Here is a 19477-nt window from a genome sequence, read left to right as displayed (position 1 = left end):
ATTGCAACCGCAAGGTTCCCAGTTCAAACCCAGCATCCCTTATAGAGTTAGTGTCCCTGAGACAAGACTCTGAACCTCTGTGCATGGCTTCCTCTGTCATCGGTGTGTGAATGTGTGTGAATGGGTGAATGTAATGCACAATCGCTGTAAAGCGCCTTGGATAAAGGCGCTATATAAAAGCACTATATAATAATTTATTTTTCAAGTCAAGGACCGCCACATTGAAAAGGTTTTGTTCCAGGGACCCCCCCAGAAGACAAGATGTGTGTATTTGTTGTTCTGCTACAGTTAAAATGATTGTGATGCTTTATAAACTACTTATTCTGCAGGGGACCCCCTGAAACTCCACCAAGGACCCCTGGGGATCCCCAGAGTGCACTGACCTATACACATTTAAGTCTTTAAAATCAAATAACCCGCCTTGCATTCAACAAGCTGTCTGACTGAAACCTTGCATGTCCATATTTAAACTTATGTTATTTTGTAAATGAATGCCTTACTACGTCATACTAGAGTGTCCCTCAAAAGTAGCAAATATTACTGATCTTCAAGTTGCGAAGCATTGTGAGGTTGTAGATCTGCTATTTTTGAAAACCAGAGCGGTGCCCGATGTTCACCACAGAACAGGGTTCATACTACAGCAAACATACTCTTCTTTATCAATTGGGCGTGGATGCGTGCATGCGTGTGTGCATGTGTGTGCGTGCATGAGCAGCCTTAGCCGCTACTTAGTGGCAGCTAATGGCGATCCAAATAAAGACCGACAGCGATAAAAACAACACCGAACGGTAGCAGGAGGTCTAATTAGTAATCAGTGGACCTTTCCCCTACGCCAATTCGAGGGTCAACTGATGGCCCACGCGGCTTTGTAGTGAGCGAACGGAATAAAATATATGTTTGTGAAAAGGAGAATTAATCACGGTGGGTATCTTTGATAAAGTCATATTTGTTTTTGTCTCTATTTTCCTCCGCCTGCGTAGAGGGGCTTTCATGTGGCAGTAATTACCATATTTCATTAGCGTGTGGAGTGTCACCGCTGGCGCATCAAAGCGACTGTTGGCTCTTTTTGCATGTGTGTCCACCACTGCCAGACACCCCCCCCACACACACACACACACAGTTGTTTCCAACAATAAATGCGCCTGTATTTTTTCTTAGTGCACTCTCTCCCTCAAGCTGCTGTCGATATCAAAGAGAATCCATTCCGCATGTGAAGTGCCCCTTGTGCGGAATAATAAAGCAGTGCATCATGGCGAAAACCTGTGAAACACATCACCCTGGGACGTGCGCATGCACACGCACGCGGACTCATTCTCTTCTTTCAAACTCTACTTTTCCTCGGTTTCTCGGTACAACAGGCAGGGGGCTAGCCTATTCAAAATGGCAGAACAATAGAACTCCTTCAATTTAACTAACATGCACAATAAACCAACGGAAATAGCAGCACGAAACGATGGGCAATGTTTTGACATATGACGTTCTTTCTTGGCTCGGGAGTATTTCTTTCAGTAACTTAAGTTGGCTACATTTGCTTATAGGCCTATAAAGTAGCCTACATTTTTGGAGTATTCTTTTTATTTTTCTATTTTCTTTCAAGAACATTACTTTTGCAACAAAACATTTCATATAGGAACACAGTAATTTAGATTCTACCAGGCCTACATTTCCAGGGACCTAAAACTAAATGGAAATGTTCTACATAGATTTCAAGCCTACTTTTGAGTACTAGTCTTTTCTTGAGTATTTAGGCTACTTTGTTCACCAGTGCACCTGATCTGCCCCAAATCAGTCCCGAGGTCACAGTGTCCTCACTGTCCCCGTCAGGCCCACAGACTGCCACCCACCCATAGTGGCTCTTTGAACATTCCACACAATAGAGAGAATGTCTCATCCACAGCAAACACAGACGCGTCCTGCCTTTATCAAATGAGATTATCTAAAGGGTTGTAGAGCTTCTATCAGCCCTGCCTGAGCTAAACACACTTTGCTTTTCCAAAAGCTTTATGGCTGCTGTTGTCTAGACCAGCGGTTCTCAACCTGTGGGTTGGGACCATAGGACGGACTGCCCCGCCCCAGCTACTCGGTTCAATGAAAGTTGCACACAGGTGTTTTAAGCACACAGAAGAAACCTTTACTTTCGCATTTCTTTTAATTTGAGCACCACATTTTGGTGCCTAAATGCAAAGACTTGAACACTGACCAGGCGCAATAGGGTTCCAAGCGGTAGAACTTAAGGGTGCGGACTGCGGAGTGGCGTTTTAAATGCGGAAATCAGCCCTTTCGCAGTGCGTGTGTCATAGCTTAGGAGGCAGGCAATCACTACACTCCCATTGGCTTAGGCAGTGTGTGTGGCAGCCAATCAGGACTATGCATTCAGTATGACTAGGTGGTGACTATGACTACTAGGTTGTCTACATTTCATGAGCTTTCATTAGTCAGGTTTCACCTGAAAAAAAGAAAAGAAATAAGACCATTACTGCATAAAGAATAATCAAACAGTACTATAAAAACTGGCCAAATTGTCAAATAATATAAGAAAGCATTTTGAAAATAGCCAATCTGGGTCAAACAAAATGTAATGCCTCAACTCCTACAATTCCAAGTGCTTGTCAGGGTGTCAGGGTGGGTGGGGGTTACCAGTTCAAACATGATTATTTTGGAGGGTTGTGGCCTAAAAAGGTCGAGAACCACTGCTCTAAAGGGTATGAGCTTTCAATAGCCCTGCCTGAACTAAACGCACTTTGCTTTTCGAAAAGCTTTTTGGCTTCTGTTGGCTAGAGTAGACAGACAGAGTAGCACAGGCAGGGCCGTTCGTGGGGAAACAACACATAAAGCCATGCAGGACAAGATTGGGTTTTAGGGGCATGATGCGGAGGTTCCATCTACCGTAATTCATAATTACAGATCCAGCATTGGGAAGAGAAAATTGCCCTTGTTGACTTGTAAACATCCTTTGGCAATAACTCACCGGAACATCTGCCCATGGCATGGCTTTTTTGGCCACCGCACGGCATGTGGGAGACAATAGATCACATTGACGATAATTAGACTGCGTTATATATATTTTTTTGTCTGTGAAGAATGTGAGACGATATAGCCGGAAGATCTCATGATAATAAACCACATCTTTGTGTGTGTTATCGTGGTGATCATTGGCCTATAGTTCAACTTCAACAATCAAAACAACACAACTATCAGCAGAGAATGAGATCTCAGATCAATATTCACCTTGACTCTGTATGAGACGTGTATGAGATGCCATATTGATCGTAAGGCGAGAGTCTGAGATGCCAGAATAGGTGCATTGTTATGACGTTACGGATCATAATAGACAGACGGCTCTAAGAAGCTCTCAGGTCCTTGAGACTGTGTTGTCTAAACACACGGCCCCTATGCCAGTGGTTCTCAAAGTACGGTCCGGGGACTCCCCAGGGGTCCTTGAAGGGGCTTCCATGGGGATTAAGCATCAAAATCAGTTTAACCACTTAACCCTCATTCGATAATGTGGATTGGATACTCCATCCTCTCTCTCTCCTTCTCTACCCCTCCCCTCTCTCCATCCTCTCTCTCTCTCCTTCTCCCCCCATCCCCTCTCTCCATCCTCTCTCTCTCTCTCCTTCTCCCCCCCCTCTACATCCTCTCCCTCCATCTCTACCACTCTCCTCTCTCCATCCTCTCTCTCTCCTTCTCCCCCCTCCCCTCTCTCCATCCTCTGTCTCTCTCTCCTTCTCCCCCCCATCCCCTCTCTCCATCCTCTCTCTCCTTCTCCCCCCCTCCCCTCTCTCCATCCTCTCTCTCTCCTTCTCCCCCCCTCCCCTCTCTCCATCCTCTCTCTCCTTCTCCCCCCCTCCCCTCTCTCCATCCTCTCTCTCCTTCTCCCCCCCTCCCCTCTCTCCATCCTCTCTCTCCTTCTCCCCCCTCCCCTCTCTCCATCCTCTCTCTCCTTCTCCCCCCCTCCCCTCTCTCCATCCTCTCTCTCTCTCCTTCTCCCCCCCCTCCCCTCTCTCCTTCTCCCCCCCTCCCCTCTCTCCATCCTCTGTCTCTCTCTCTCCCCCCCCTCCCCTCTCTCCATCCTCCTTCCCCCCTCCCCTCTCTCCATCCTCTCTCTCTCCTTCTCCCCCCTCCCCTCTCTCCATCCTCTCTCTCTCCTTCTCCCCCCTCCCCTCTCTCCATCCTCTTTCTCTCTCTCCTTCTCCCCCCTCCCCTCTCTCCATCCTCTTTCTCTCTCTCCTTCTCCCCCCTCCCCTCTCTCCATCCTCTGTCTCTCTGTCCTTCTCCCCCCTCCCCTCTCTCCATCCTCTGTCTCTCTCTCCTTCTCCCCCCTCCCCTCTCTCCATCCTCTGAATCTTTTCCTGAGAACACCTTGAGGTCCTCTCGGGGCAAACACAGCATTTTGATTTCTAATCCGTTTTTTACCAGAGGTGGTTTTTAATAACTTCCTGGTCCCCCCCCTTCCCCCCCTCAAGTCAAGTAAACGGGTCTGGTGCCTGATCCACTGCAGGCCTCCTCAGACCCGGTAAGCCTTAACCTTGGTGGCTGCCCTCCACCCTCCCCCCCAGGGAAGGTGGGGGGGGGGGGGGGGGAAGCCAGGCCAGGGGGTGCCGGAGGTGTGAGTTGTGTGTGTGGAGAAAGCGAGGACCTGCCACATTATATGCTTTAACATGACTGGAAAATCCACCACGGTTAAACAAACTTAACCTTCATTTGTGAAACGGTGCAAATCAAAGGGCAAAAAACGACTTGTGCAAGTAATTACCACCGGGGGAGAGCAACAGGGGAAAAGGGAAGGATGGAGGGAAGAGAAGAGAGGGAAGGAGGGGTGGGTGGGAGGGTGGGTGGCGGAGGGGTGGTGGTGGTGGGGCTGCTGCAGAAGGGACAGCTAAGCGTTAACAGGTTGAATGGAAGGAAACGGGAATCATTTAAGTAAGGGGCATTTTTAATGAGTTTGCTCAGAAATTGATTTTTCCGCCGTAATCTTTTATTTATATGCGGCGGGCGGTGTGTCCCGGGCAGACTGAGGGTCAGTCCTCGGTGCACCCTGTCAGGACCCTCACTCCACTCAAACAACAGCCCAAAGCCAAGGGAAAATGGTATTCTAGCTAAGGCAAATATTGTCCTGTCTTGGCTTAAGGGGCGAAAAAGCTGTTTATTTTCTGAGAAACGTGTCCTGCCCTTTCTTTACCTTTCAGTGCAGTTTAAAAAGTAGAGCGATTTACACACACAAAAAGAGACGTTGAAATGGAAACAAAGTTTTAATAATTATAATTATTATATTAGCCTAGTTAATATTGAGTCAATAGTGATGGGGATGAGAACTTGGTTATAACGTTTCAATTAGGCGTTGGTGTAGTGATATATAGTCTGACGTTTCATTGTAGCCTATATCTCATAATCATGAATGATATAGGCTACACATATACTGTATGCTAATAATTCAATAAACAATTAGGCCTACATTTAAGAATCTGTTAAATTGTCTTTAACAATGTTATCTCGGCTTATCAAAGTTCATGTTAATCGAGTGAATTCTATGATTTGTTTCAATTGCACACTTATTTTCATGACCAATGTTATTTAGTAGCGTAATTTATTTGTGTTATTTTGCCATTTTAATTAGATTTAGTATTTTGTGAAACGTTTTTATAACCGATTTTGTAAAAAAAGAAAAAACAGCTTACATGAAATTAATTGACAAAAATGCAGGGCTACTAAATTGTATTTAAATGTATGAGGAATGTTTGAATAACATAAATAATGATTGTCATTTAGGCTAAACTGTTATTAGTTCGTAGCCTAACCCCATAACACATCAGTTGAATAAACGTCCCGTATATGCCTTGGATCGCCTGTTATTACATAATTGTGATTAGTATCGTCTCCACAGTGCTCTTAAATGTGAGATACATTTAAATTAAATCTTCTCTGTCCTTATAAAGACAAAACCTTATGAAAACATGTGATATGTGCTTGTGTTTTGTTTAGATTGTGATTTCTAAAAGCATAAACAATTCGATAATTATAAAACTGGGACAGTAGAAAATCACAATCTTTATTAGGCTACTAATGACTTTAAAAACAAAACATTGACATAAAAAAGATTTAATACCACATTTCAATAGCATAATGTTTTGGCATAGGCTTTTATATAATACTACTTTCTTTGGTTAAAATGGTTATAAATAGCTCTATATTCTATAGTAGGCTCATTGCGATAGAGTGTTTGTTCAGTAACAGGAGTCTAAATGTCTCTCCATCTCTTTATTAAACACCAATTTCACATCAAATCAAGATAGAGAACTCTGTACAGGATACAGATTAAACAAGTGAAATTGGACATCGATGACACAAAATTGGAACTGGAACACACAAAAACTTTTGTCACATACCTGAACATTTATTTTCTGATTTAAAGAGCTGGAGAAACAGGGAGACTATCAGAACATATATTTTAACCAAAAAAAGAACACTTAACCTACCTTTAAATAAACTATTTAAATATTGTGTGATCGTAAATATTCTCTTACATATCTTTAAAATCATAATTCTGCACCGTCTTGTGGGCCTGGGATTTATATCTGCCATGCATTGTGCCTTAATTATGTCTTTCATGCATTTAGCTTCAGGCTTTGTGTCTTCCTGAAATCCTATGTGAGTATAGCACCACTTAGTGGTGGATATGGAAACTACATGTGTTTACAGCAGACATCCAGATGTGTCAGTGTATCTGAATCACACAGTGGTTTTCAGTGCTGTCTGTCTGCGGGCCTCCAATCGGTCCTCGAGGGAGTTCCAAGGGGTCGCCCACATTAAATGAGTTGGCATCAAAATCATGCAGTCTTAATACTTTAACCTAAAACTTTTACGCTTCAGCAATTAAAAAATAGGTACAGGTATGGCAATCTTGTATATAATTGTATTTTTTTATATACACTTATAAGGTCCCTGGCACAAAATCCTTTCAAATCGGAGTCTGCAGCAAAATACATGACATGAACCACTGACATAACATGTCTATAACCACTTATCAAGATAGATAAACTGATATCTGTCATTGTGAGGAGCATGTTTATATATTATCGTGATTGTTTTGATTACTGACAGGTAGGCCTAGTACGTGCCTAACCTTTGTATAATGTCCACGCCTATAATAGCCCATATAGATAGTATACAGCAGCTAGAGATGCAAATACACACACATGACACACTTCCAGATGTCTGTTATTGGCACACCATTTTTAGATTATATATAGGTTTCATTTATGTCCCCAATCTGGGAAGCCATGCAGGGATCCCTGGTTTGGCCTACAGTCACAGTGCCGTTGCCTCTTTGTACAGTGGACACACGCACGCACGCACGCACACACGCACCTCCTCAGGCGTCACTCGGCTATCAGAGCTCTGAACACATAAAAGTAAACTGTCTAAATACCTGATGCTCACCAAGGCACCAACAGAGCATGGCTTGTTTTTGGACAACTATCTTGAGTCAAAATAAAAGCTGTAGCTCAGATGAAGACTTGAGTGTGTGTGTGCGTTTGTGTATGTGTGTGTCCATTAGTGTCAAATGTCGTGACTGCTGCTGTTATTTTGACCTCTACCTTTGACACAACATGCTGCCTTTGACTGACACACTGACACACACACACACACACACACACACACACACACACACACACACACACACACACACACACACACACACACACACACACACACACACACACACACACACACACACACACACACACACACACACACACACACACACACACACACACACACACACACACACACACACACACACCACTCCAAGGAACAGCAATGTCCGTCCCTCCCTCTATGTTCCTATGTTTAGGGTACCAACAGGGGCAAAGGTGGCACTTTTGTTCTAGAAACAGAGAGATAGTGTTGCACTGTTGCCTGCTAATTCGGTATTTAAGTCTGACGTCATTTTGTAGTCCTACATTACGTCCGGGTCCAAGTGGCACCAGCTCCCGTCCGCTTCTCATTGTAAATAGAATATCTAAACACGTGAATCTTTTTACAATGACATTATTTTTCAGAAAGGAAGCCATTGAGGGTTAAAATGGATCTTAATGCTTCCAACTCGAGTAGAATTATTAATGTTCTGTACAAGTGTCCATGACAAAGAAAATATATGATGTGGAGACATGTTGTCCGCTAATTCCCCCACACAGTAACTCTGTCATTTCTCGACCGTTTCAGATGCGGGGCGGCTCGCCGGAACAGGGCCGGCACCTTAGGCGTGTTCCTGTGGGTCTGGAAGTTTCGGGGACCCCCCGGGGACCCCCACACGGAGTTGCACCACTCAGTTCACACGGGTGTGATTAGATAAAAAATTATTAGGGGTGCCAGGTAGACTATGGGTCTCATCTTTAAACTTATTAGCCATATTTGACTATTTTGGAAAACATTAAAATTGTTAAACTCTCCGATCTACATCCATGCATTGTGAGCTTGTAGATCGGCTATTTGAACTATTTAAAAAATGTAAGGTGATGCACAAGTCAAGATATGGCCCTATGTCTACCAGAGAAAATAATTTATCTTTTTTTTAGTGAGCTCTTGCTCATCTGTTTAAACTTGAACTTCAGTTTGTAGCTGTACAAAGGACTGACATTGAATGACCCATAAACCATATTGAGACCACAAAACACTTTTGTCAGTTGCACATATTTTAGTCAGAATGAAAACCAACCAAACTGAACACAAATCTCCAACAGATTCAACCAACTCAGATTTCATCACACCAGTTGTTCACAGTTCACACCATTTTAAAATAAACACAATACAAACAAAACTATTTTTTACCAACCAACCAACCGATGCTAATTTCAGCACAAAACCCAACTGAATCACAATACAATCGGTTCATCAACAGTTCACATTACAATTCATCAATCCTGTCTGATTGACAGGTCAATCAAAGACCTGTCAATTCCCATAATAATAAACAAAGTCCCGGACCCGTACCGTGAAGTTCAGGACCTCTGGCTTTTAATAGGCCCAATTCAATTTGCCAATCCCATCCAACCAGAGACGGATTAAGACTCAAGGAGGAATGATCTTTTAGGACACCCCACCCACCCGCCCCTGACTGACACCAAGCTATGCTGAACGGGCTGTATGAGTAAAGTACCTGTTCTCATAGGATGTACAGTATACAGTCTATAACCTACAGCACCTGTTCTCATAGGATGTACAGTATACAGTCTATAACCTACAGCATCTGTTCTCATAGGATGTACAGTACAGTCAATAATCTACCGCAAGGGGCCGAGGTTTCCCCTATAGGCCAGAGAGATGAGGGGGAGGTCCCTGTATGACCTACACCAACCCTCTTTGCCGAAAATCTAAAAGCAGTGCAAGGCATTGTGGGCTTGTAGATCCTCTATTTTCAGCTAATGTTCCCCTCAGAATAGGGAATGCTAGGGTGTGTGTGTGTGTGTGTGTGTGTGTGTGACCCGAATGCCACCCCAATAAGCTGACTGCTCAGGGTGAATGGCCCGGCTGCCCAACAGTGACCTATTGACCCCAATCATCTGCAGGGGTCAATGGGTTGTGCTACGGACATTCCGTACTCCAAATAGACATACACACACCGCTCAAAAAAAGTTCCTATCACACAAAGATTTGGTAATAACTCTGAGAAACCCCTAGGGGACCCCTAAGGGCCCCATGTTGAAGACCCCTACAGTATTCAGTATTCACACAACATTTATTTGCATGTACAGTATATAGCAGCCAGGATCTAACAGCCAGCAAACTCCCACACATCCTACCTCGCTGGACGTATACGAAGGTGGAAATACTGCCACGCCTAAGGAGATGTATGGAAGATAACTGGAGACTCCGCTGGACGGCTCTTCCACGGATGACCCTGAGATGTATAAAATAAAAAGTAAAAAGGGGGTGCACATATCTGAGCATGATTAACCCATATTTAATATAGATTTAATTTAAATATACATTTTACTTTTATAATTAAGTAGCCTAAATTGGGGCCCCTGGTAGTCAAGGGCTCTTGGGCATTGCATTGGGCCCCCATAATCCGTCCAAGCATTCAACGCAATATAAAGACACGCTACATTAATGTCAATTAACAGACGAGTCACTCAGGGTTCCAAAACAAATCAATCTAAATAAAATTCACCCAGGCAAACCAAAGGTTAAGGTAAGTGTAGCCACAAATTGCAACACTATTTTTTAATGTTCAATTCAATTCAATTCAATTTTATTATAGTGTCAAATCACAAGTTGTCTCAAGACACTTTGTGAATGTTGAATCTAGAGTTCTACATATTCAAGAAAGTACAGTAATTTTCTACTTAGATTAACTTTGTTTTCAAGTATGATGCTTTGTACGGTCCCATTAATATTATTAACCTTCCACTGCAATATTTTTTTTTTTCTAAAAAAATTATCCCACGATTTTTTAACCCATTTTTCACCCCTGTGTCAATTATCTAATGTGATCCTGGGCTCTACACACCCTCCGCCAACCTGGGGAGAGCAACGGACTTGAAGTCATGCTTCCTTCATGCATGAGTGTCCAAGTTGCTCCTTTACACCTGACAGGGGGGGAGTTTCCCTGATTGGACGTAGCGTGTGGAAGGAACACGTTATTCCAACCAGTTTCTTTCTCCTCCATCAGGCGCCCCGGCTGGCCAGGGGGAGGTAGTTTAGAGACCAGGATTACTGCATGTTTTTTGTGAGGGTACCTACCCAGGGGGACACGGGGAGAACATGCAATCTCCACACAGAAAGGCCCTTTCGCCAACCCCGCCTCAGGTATGGGCACTGATGACGCGGAGGAGAGGACACACCGACAGCGCCCACAGCGTCCCGAGCGGGAATCGAACCACGACCCATATATGGAGATTTCTGTATCTGTCTCTCTGTGTCCCTTTATTCCTATGAGTTGACGTTCTGTGTCAGGCATGTATGCCCAAATATGAAGTGTTGTAATGTCAGAACAGGCCAGCTCCATGTATGGAGATATGGGCCCTTATTTATCAATGCGGTGTTGGGTGTACACCGGGTGTACACCGGGTGTACACCGGGTGTACACCGAATTTTGTGTGTACACTGCGTTGATAAATAAGGGCCATAGAGCGTCGCAGTCCCTCCCCCTTTCAGAACGGCGAGTGGCCCAGGAAATGAAAAGCAATGCATTTTCCCATAGCCACTTTCTGAAAGTATTTATTTAAAGACGGTTACGCCGCGGACAAAGCCAACTCGGATCGTGACAAATCATGACAATGAACACAATATTTTGGGCCGATCAAATAATTTATAAGAAGAAAAACAAAACAAATAGTCTTGTCTCCTGCCTTTATTTTCTTCTTTCTAATGATTTGATCGGCCCAAAATATTGTGTTCATTGTCATGATTTGTCACGATCCGAGTTGGCTTTGTCCGCAGCGTAACCGTCTTTAAATAAATACTTTCAGAAGTGGCTATGGGAAAATGCATTGCTTTTCATTTCCTGGGCCACTCGCCGTTCTGAAAGGGGGAGGGACTGCGACGCTCTATAGGGGTAGTCCGGTCCAGAGCCCGGGCAGAGGCTTTTGTGCTGGTTCTGGACAACGGTGTATCTGACCGACACGCAGAGCACTCCCTGCGGGGGTGTGGAACGTGTGTGTTGAATTTGAAGTTGGTGGGGCGAACGTAGCCCTAGAATGTCTCCGTTGTTACATACAGTTGGCACAGTATTCCACATGCAGGAGCCATAGAACACCCTTGTTCATTTCTGGTTGGGCGCAACATGCGTGGCATTAAATGTGATAAATGCTGTGTTTGTACTCACCCATTAAATAATTCCAAAGACGTGGAGTGAAATGCTGTCCTCTAGTTTCATATCCATGTGAAAGTTCTGGCACAAAACGTGTATTTAGTCAGTTATCTCCACTTTTTCACGAGATGCACACGGACGTCTTTCTCTCCGGGCAAAGGGCCCCGGAATGACAGCTGGACTTCATTTATCAAAACTTCCTCTGATCACCACAAGCGTCAGGGAATTGACCAGGGAAGCACAAATGTTTGGGACACACAATTGGCAGGTGCCTTTCGATAGGTGCTGGGTAATTAATCACACCACCTGCCAATTGTGTGACCCAAACTTTTGTGTTTCCCTGGTCAATTGGTGATGACGTCTGCGGTAAACAGGAAGTATGTGCTGGGTAATTAATCACACCACCTGCCAATTGTGTGACCCAAACCTTTGTGTTTCCCTGGTCAATTGGTGATGACGTCTGCGGTAAACAACAGGAAGTATTCAGTCCATCGATCATTCTGGGCCTCTCGCCCGGAGAGAAAGTCGTCCGTGTGCATCTTGTGAAAAAGTGGAGATAATTGACTACACGTTTTGTGCCAGAACTTTCACATGGATATGAAACTAGAGGACCATATTTCACTCCACGTCTTTGGAATTATTTAATGGGCGAGTACAAACATTTATCACATTTAGGCTGCGCATATTTCATTTCAACCAGGAGCAGATGGAAGGGATCTATGCCTGTGATACAGAACGTAGAAGTAGGCCTATATGAATGATCACAGACATTCTAGGGTCGAACGGTTCTCTAGTTGTTTTGTGGTGGATTACAGACACACTGTACACACGTAGGCCTACTTGGAATGATGCAAATTGGAAATTGATGCCCCACCCAGTTATGTAGGCCTATGTGTCTCTTTTATGCTCATATATGGAGTTCTTTAAAGGAGAATTCCATACTAAAAGGCTTTCTTACCTTTCTTTGTAGTTGTTACGTCCCCACCAAAGAGGTCCAGGTGTTATTTTGTGCAAAAGCTCCTTATTGGCTATTTCCCCTACCATAAGCCCTAAATGAATTGCATTGAATTGAATGGGAATTGAATGGGGCTATGGGGTGTTGTGCTAATTTGCTTATTTCCATTGCTCAAAATTATAATTTCTTTGTATATATCCTCTCTTCATAATGTAAATAATATCCCAAGCGGCACACTTTACTACTTCTTTCGATGGAAATAAGCGAACTAGCATAACACCCCATAGCCCCATTCAATTCCCATTCAATGCAATGCAATTCATTGAGGGCTTATGGTGGGGACGTAACAACTACAAAGAAAGGCAAGAAAGATAAGAAAGCATTCTAGCATGGAATTCTCCTTTAATACAGAGACAGAGAGATGTGTTACTTTACACCTTTACAACCACATTGGTGGACTGGAGACATTTATTGGTAAGGACTTTTAATATCCACTGACTACATCAGTGGTTCCCAATGTGGGGTCCGGGGACCCTCAGGGGTACTTGAAGGAGTTCCAGGGGGAACCCAGCTAGATGATAGTTTGTAACCAAATGGACCCTTATGGGTCTGTAACTCAGAGTTAAATTAGCATTCATTTTACAATATAAATTGGGGGTCCCAGAGAATAGAAATGCATGTCATGGGGGTCCTTGAAATTAAACGAAAATCACTGCTAGAGACATACAAATCTTCTCTTATGGGGGTCCCTGGCATATCTTTTCAAATGGGGGTCCACGGGCTGTTAATAAATATTTCAATCAATCAATCAATACCCATTTATATTTTATAAGCTTCATTTTTACAGTGTTGTTCCAGACCTGATTGGCTAAAATTAGTATCCCGACCTAAAATTGCATTTTCTGTTTAATAAAGAGCTGGAGAGACATGGTAACAAACACTCTCGGCTTAGTCTACTATAAGAATATAATAGAGACTATTATTATGATAATGAAAATCAATAAATACCAGCAGGGCCAGCCAGGCAGAAAATGATGTTAGCGACTCCGTCCGTTTGATTTGTGAATAACGACAACATTGGAGGCTACGGCACAACACACTTTTTTCGGCCTAAAAAAACATAACTCTAAACACTGGATGCACCGATGCACGTCCGGCATACAAACAGAGGGATTCACTTCCTCCTTCCACGTAACGTCATCCTCACGCTCTCTCTCCCCACCCCCCTATGCTCCCCACACACCAGGTGCAATTACCAGGGTAACAGAGACGGCTCGTTTGGGGACCAGTGATGCCCCCCTCTGCTGGCGGGAAAGAGCCATGCTACTTTAAACCTAAAAAAAAAAAAATCATATGGGGAAAAAAATCATAAATGTAAATGTGGCACTCTCGTAAAACAATAAATGTAATATAAAATATTTATAAAATGGTGTTTGAACACCTACTACCGTCAGTAGCCTGTAGTCCAGGAAGTACGTGAGCCCAGTGTCCATGACATCAGAGACACTGGGCTCACTGCTAAAATCTAAAATATTTAAAACCACATATTACACGCATAAAGACCCCCAGGAAAGTGTTCTAAATCTTCTAAATGTCATTAACATACATATTTTTTGCAAAAAGGGTTAAGTTTCCCTTTACACCAGAGGGAGTTCAACAAACCACGTACAACCCAAACAAAATTATTTCACAATCATAATTTGTGTGGAGAAATGTGTTCTGCACCATTTGAAAAGCTCTGTGTATTTATTCATTTCTTTGTGTTATTTGTCTACATAAAATGCTACCAATATCACCTTTTAAGTAACTTCTTTTGTTTTGACCATCCTTGCTTCAAAGTGTCCTGGCAGTCCTGGCAGCCTTGACAGTTCAACACGCCCCTGCTGTTCCACATAAGGCGCCGCTATGCTCGGACACAAACGAGTTTTGTTCCACAGACGCACGCAGGCACAAATGATCCATTCCTACTTTTAACCACTAGATGGCAGGGGTTCATTACCTGTTGAATGTCTCTGTCCCAGCAGCACTTTGGGTGAGACAAAAGCACCATAGTGTTTGAAGGCCAGAATAGAAAAGAACATTGAACTTAACTTGAATACATATAGTCGTTTTTCGATACACGTACCAGCTAATCAATCAGTTGGACATTTAAAAGGAAATCTCAAGGGGGGACACCTGACAAATGTAAAGGTTTTATTCTCTAATTATCTTCAAAAAGCAAGAAAATATACTCTTCTCCAGAAATAATAAATATACAATATTTCTTTATGAACAAAATGCACAATTTACAAAACCATTCACAGACTACTGTTACCCAATCTTTCCATCCAGCACAGTCTCACTGTACGACACGTACGCCATCACTTCATCCATTCATAGTTATTAGTAAGTCTATTTCATCATTAAAAACAACATCATTTTATATACATTATTATTACAGTTTCATTCAGGCGGTCATTCGGACCACCACACAATCTCTTGAAATTAGCGGTCTTAATTATGCTATTAATCCTTCTTCTATCATAATACTTTGATGAGGTTTTAAGACTCTTTTAAGGCTCCTTGTTTCAAGAGGCATAGATTCATAGGCATAGATTCTTGATTCTTCCTAAACTGAAATAACATTCCACCAACCACCATTCAATCACCTTGTCAATGGTGTGTGTGTGTGTGTGTGTGTGTGTGTGTGTGTGTGTGTGTGTGTGTGTGTGTGTGTGTGTGTGTGTGTGTGTGTGTGCGTGCGTGCGTGCGAGTGTTCTCGCGTGCGAGTGTTCTCGCATTTCTGCAGGTTGCAGGTGCGTGCACAGATGCCTGCGCTTCTGTCTTTATGGGTACATTCCACAGTTCTGTTGGTATGGAGAGACAGCGTGTCCATGTGTCTGTCTATGTGAGAGCACCACCATGTGGTCAGGACGCGAACAACAGCATGTGTGACAAACGCCAGCAGGCCAGAAGGAGACTGGAGACTGTGAGTGCGTTGTGCGTGAAGCTCCGGCCTGGCCGGGTGGAGCCGGAGCTAGTTGGAGGAGGAGGAGGAGGAGGAGGAGGGGGGGGGGAGGAGGAGGAGGAGGAGGAGGTAGAGGCTGAGCTGGTGAGCTGTGGCGCCGCCGACAGCAGCGCCGTCCGCCTCTGCTGCTCCTGGTGGGTCAGCGGAGGGTCCAGCGTCACGTAGCCGTTGATGATTCTTATGCTGGGTGGAGGGGTGGTGCTGGAGAGAGAGAGGACAACATCACATGTCATTATGCTGGGTGGAGGGGTGGTGCTGGAGAGAGAGAGGACAAAACCACATGTCATTATGCTGGGTGGAGGGGTGGTGCTGGAGAGAGAGAGGACAACATCACATGTCATTATGCTGGGTGGAGGGGTGGTGCTGGAGAGAGAGAGCACAACACCACATGTCATTATGCTGGGTGGAGGGGTGGTGCTGGAGAGAGAGAGGACAACACCACATGTCATTATGCTGGGTGGAGGGGTGGTGCTGGAGAGAGAGAGGACAACACCACATGTCATTATGCTGGGTGGAGGGGTGGTGCTGGAGAGAGAGAGGACAACACCACATGTCATTATGCTGGGTGGAGGGGTGGTGCTGGAGAGAGAGAGGACAACACCACATGTCATTATGCTGGGTGGAGGGGTGGTGCTGGAGAGAGAGAGGACAAAACCACATGTCATTATGCTGGGTGGAGGGGTGGTGCTGGAGAGAGAGAGGACAACACCACATGTCATTATGCTGGGTGGAGGGGTGGTGCTGGAGAGAGAGAGGACAACACCACCACATATCAGACTAACCACATACGCCATAAGCGTGAATTCCGTTTGCGTCCGAGCATAGGCATGGTAACGCTCTGTGATTGGCCTACCGACACTGCTCGTCTTGACTGTCCTCCGAGGTGAATATGCTGGATAGTCTGATGCGAGGTTACTCCATGGTAACTAATACAAGTAGTATGGTATGATACAAGAGAACGCTAACTTGTACGTTTTATTTTTGTAGAAGAGGCAAACTAATATTGTTTATGCCGTTTGCTTTGATGGAATAATTGATTGAACATGCACGCCATAATATGATTTGATTTGGTTGTGTTCTAAAATAAAGTGTTGATTCATTTGTTTGTACCGGTATGTGTAAACTTGAAACATTATTGTACTAGTGTGGTCTATTTTCCCTTCATCTTTATCCTTTTTAGCTTAATAGTATTAGTTTACTATAATTAGATTAATACACGATAATCAACACTAACACTTTATTTAGAACGCACCCAAATCCAATCATAGTAGCCTACAACATACGTGTTCAATCAATTATTCAATCAAAGCAAACGGCATAAACAATATTAATTTGCCTCTTCTACAAAAATAAAAGTTAGTTACAAGGCTGCATTCTGTCGCGCGTGCCAAGCTGTCATTCTCTTGTAGCCTATTATTTATTTCTCAATCTCACCACTCAAGTAAAAATCTGATTTTATTTCTCATAAAAAAACATATATTTCAAAAGCTGATTATTTTCTTAATTTAAAATGTTTTAAAGAATTATATACACTTTAAAACATAAATAAAAATAATAATAACAAATATATAGTGGAATAGCTGAAGCTAGCAACGTACCGTGAAGCGTCGCATTGTGCACTTATTCTTATTCTGCAATATTCTCTAGTTGGGTCCCGGACAAACATCTAAACGCATCTAGTTTGGGAACCACTGCCCTAGGGGGTCCTCAAAGTTACTACAGGGAACCACTGCCCTAGGGGGTCCTCAGAGTTACTACAGGGAACCACTGCCCTAGGGGGTCCTCAAAGTTACTACAGGGAACCACTGCCCTAGGGGGTCCTCAAAGTTACTACAGGGAACCACTGCCCTAGGGGGTCCTCAGAGTTACTACAGGGGGGCCGCCAAATATTTGTGTGATAGGAACTTGTTTCTTTACATTAACCACTTCAACTTTATATCATATTCTTAGGGGAACATTAGCTGAAAATAGCTGATCTAAGCTCACAGATCGGCTATTTTCTGCAACAAGGTTTGGTGTCGAGGAGAAGAAAAGAGCAGACTCCAGTGGGCTGGACCATCTCACCTGTCCCCGATGCGGACCCAGAGGTCACTGAAGAGGCGTGGTTTCCCGTGGCCGCGGTGAGACTTGCGGGGACGCTTGTGTCGACCGAACTCCTCCAGCTGGCTCAGGCTGTCGGGGAGCAGCATGTGGGGCAGCTCCTCGCCCTCGCCCAGGCCAGGGAGGCCCTCCTGCTGCTCGTCAAGGTCCAGCTCCTCCTCCTCCGGGGGCCCGGACAGCCAGTCGGTAGGGTAGGTGAACGTGTCCGTGTCCAGGCTCTCGTCGCTGGTCTCCTCCGTGGGCTCCCCTCCTTCAACTGCACCTCTGCATCAAAGGAACAAAGGACATGGGTTCAGAATTCGGATGTGGCTCACATGCACTTTTCTTTGTGTGTTTCAATTAATAATGGTTAAGCAGCTTGTCTCCTATTAACAGAAGAAATTGAGACGTGTATGTAATATATATAACAATCTTCCACTCTTTTGCCAATGAATTTACAGTTCAATAAAATACAGAAAAAAGCCTTCTGAAACTCTGCACGTCAGTGCCACTGTGTGTGGTTCTCTGACCACTGTAACGTTCGCCTTTTGGTCCCGACTTCAAACATGCACATGAAAAACGGCCCTGAAGACCTCGTAAACAGTTTAACTGTGCATCAGAAATAGCCAGTGGGCAACGCTGTGTAGACCTTGGAGCTACTACTATTCATCCAATGTTATCTCAAATAGCATCACCCCTCTGAGCAGACCACCCAGGCTCACCACATTCCAAGTCTTATGTCATGTCTCTCCATTATTCACACTTTCTCCTCCCTTTGCCTCATTGGCTATATTCACAGGGTGGCAGTTTTACTCTTAAAGGGATTGTGACATTAAAAAAAAGGTTTTGGAATTGTTCTTGTTTTTTTTAGGTTTTCTAATCTCAATTGCACCCAAAAAACATGAACTTTTAACATTCAGTAGATTTTCTGTGATCTGGGGTTTTCTGGCTGAAACAGGTGCTCTGATTTTCCTGCTGTTTGTGATGTAAGATCCTGCAAATCCCATTATGTCAATGGGATTTGCCAGCAGATGTCACTGTTTTCACTGTTTTGCCTGTTTTCATTGTAGCTCAAAAGGCTTCCAAACCCCAAAGAAAACTTCAGACCACAGAAAATCCACTGAATGTTCAAAGTTCAGGTTTTTTGGGTGTAATTGAGGTCATAAAACCTAAAAGAAAAAAGAAAACCTAAAAGAAATGAAAATGAATGTCATAAAACCTTTAAGATCACTGCACTTTAACGCATCAAAAGCTCATTAATTAATTCATCACTCACTCACTCACTCACTCACTCACTCACTGACTGACTGACTGACTGACTCACTGACTCACTCACTCACACACACTAATGCTCAGCCTCAGAGAACATTGAAGGAACAGTCCATCATTTGCAGTGGTGGCAAGATAACAAAATAGGAGTATGAAATAAAATAAGTATTAGTAACAAATAGTAATAGTAATACCAATATATAAAAGCACTAAAAAAATCTAACTAAAAACACTGAGATGTTACAATGAAACAGGACCCCGGACCGCATGCCATGTCGTGCATATGGTACCTCAATGTGCTGACATAGCATAAAATATAGTTATACCGTAGGAGGGCATAAGACCAGAGAGA

General features: G+C 43.7%; 1 protein-coding gene across 1 annotated transcript in view; it reads right to left on the bottom strand.

The window, feature by feature from the left end:
* Positions 1-14948: 14948 nt before the first annotated feature.
* The window catches only part of trabd2b (TraB domain containing 2B), a 133915-nt gene continuing 129386 nt past the window's right edge, over positions 14949-19477 (bottom strand). The window contains 2 exon segments of the mRNA XM_083766442.1: positions 14949-15978; positions 17842-18141. Of these exon segments, the coding sequence (XP_083622568.1) occupies positions 15678-15978; positions 17842-18141 (601 nt within the window). The 3' untranslated portion in view covers positions 14949-15677.

The sequence above is a fragment of the Protomyctophum parallelum genome, assembly GCF_964188405.1.
Source record: "Protomyctophum parallelum genome assembly, chromosome: 6".
NCBI classification, from domain to species: domain Eukaryota; kingdom Metazoa; phylum Chordata; class Actinopteri; order Myctophiformes; family Myctophidae; genus Protomyctophum; species Protomyctophum parallelum.
The sequence above is the reverse complement of the archived record's forward strand: the minus strand, read 5'-3'. Positions and strand labels throughout refer to the sequence as shown.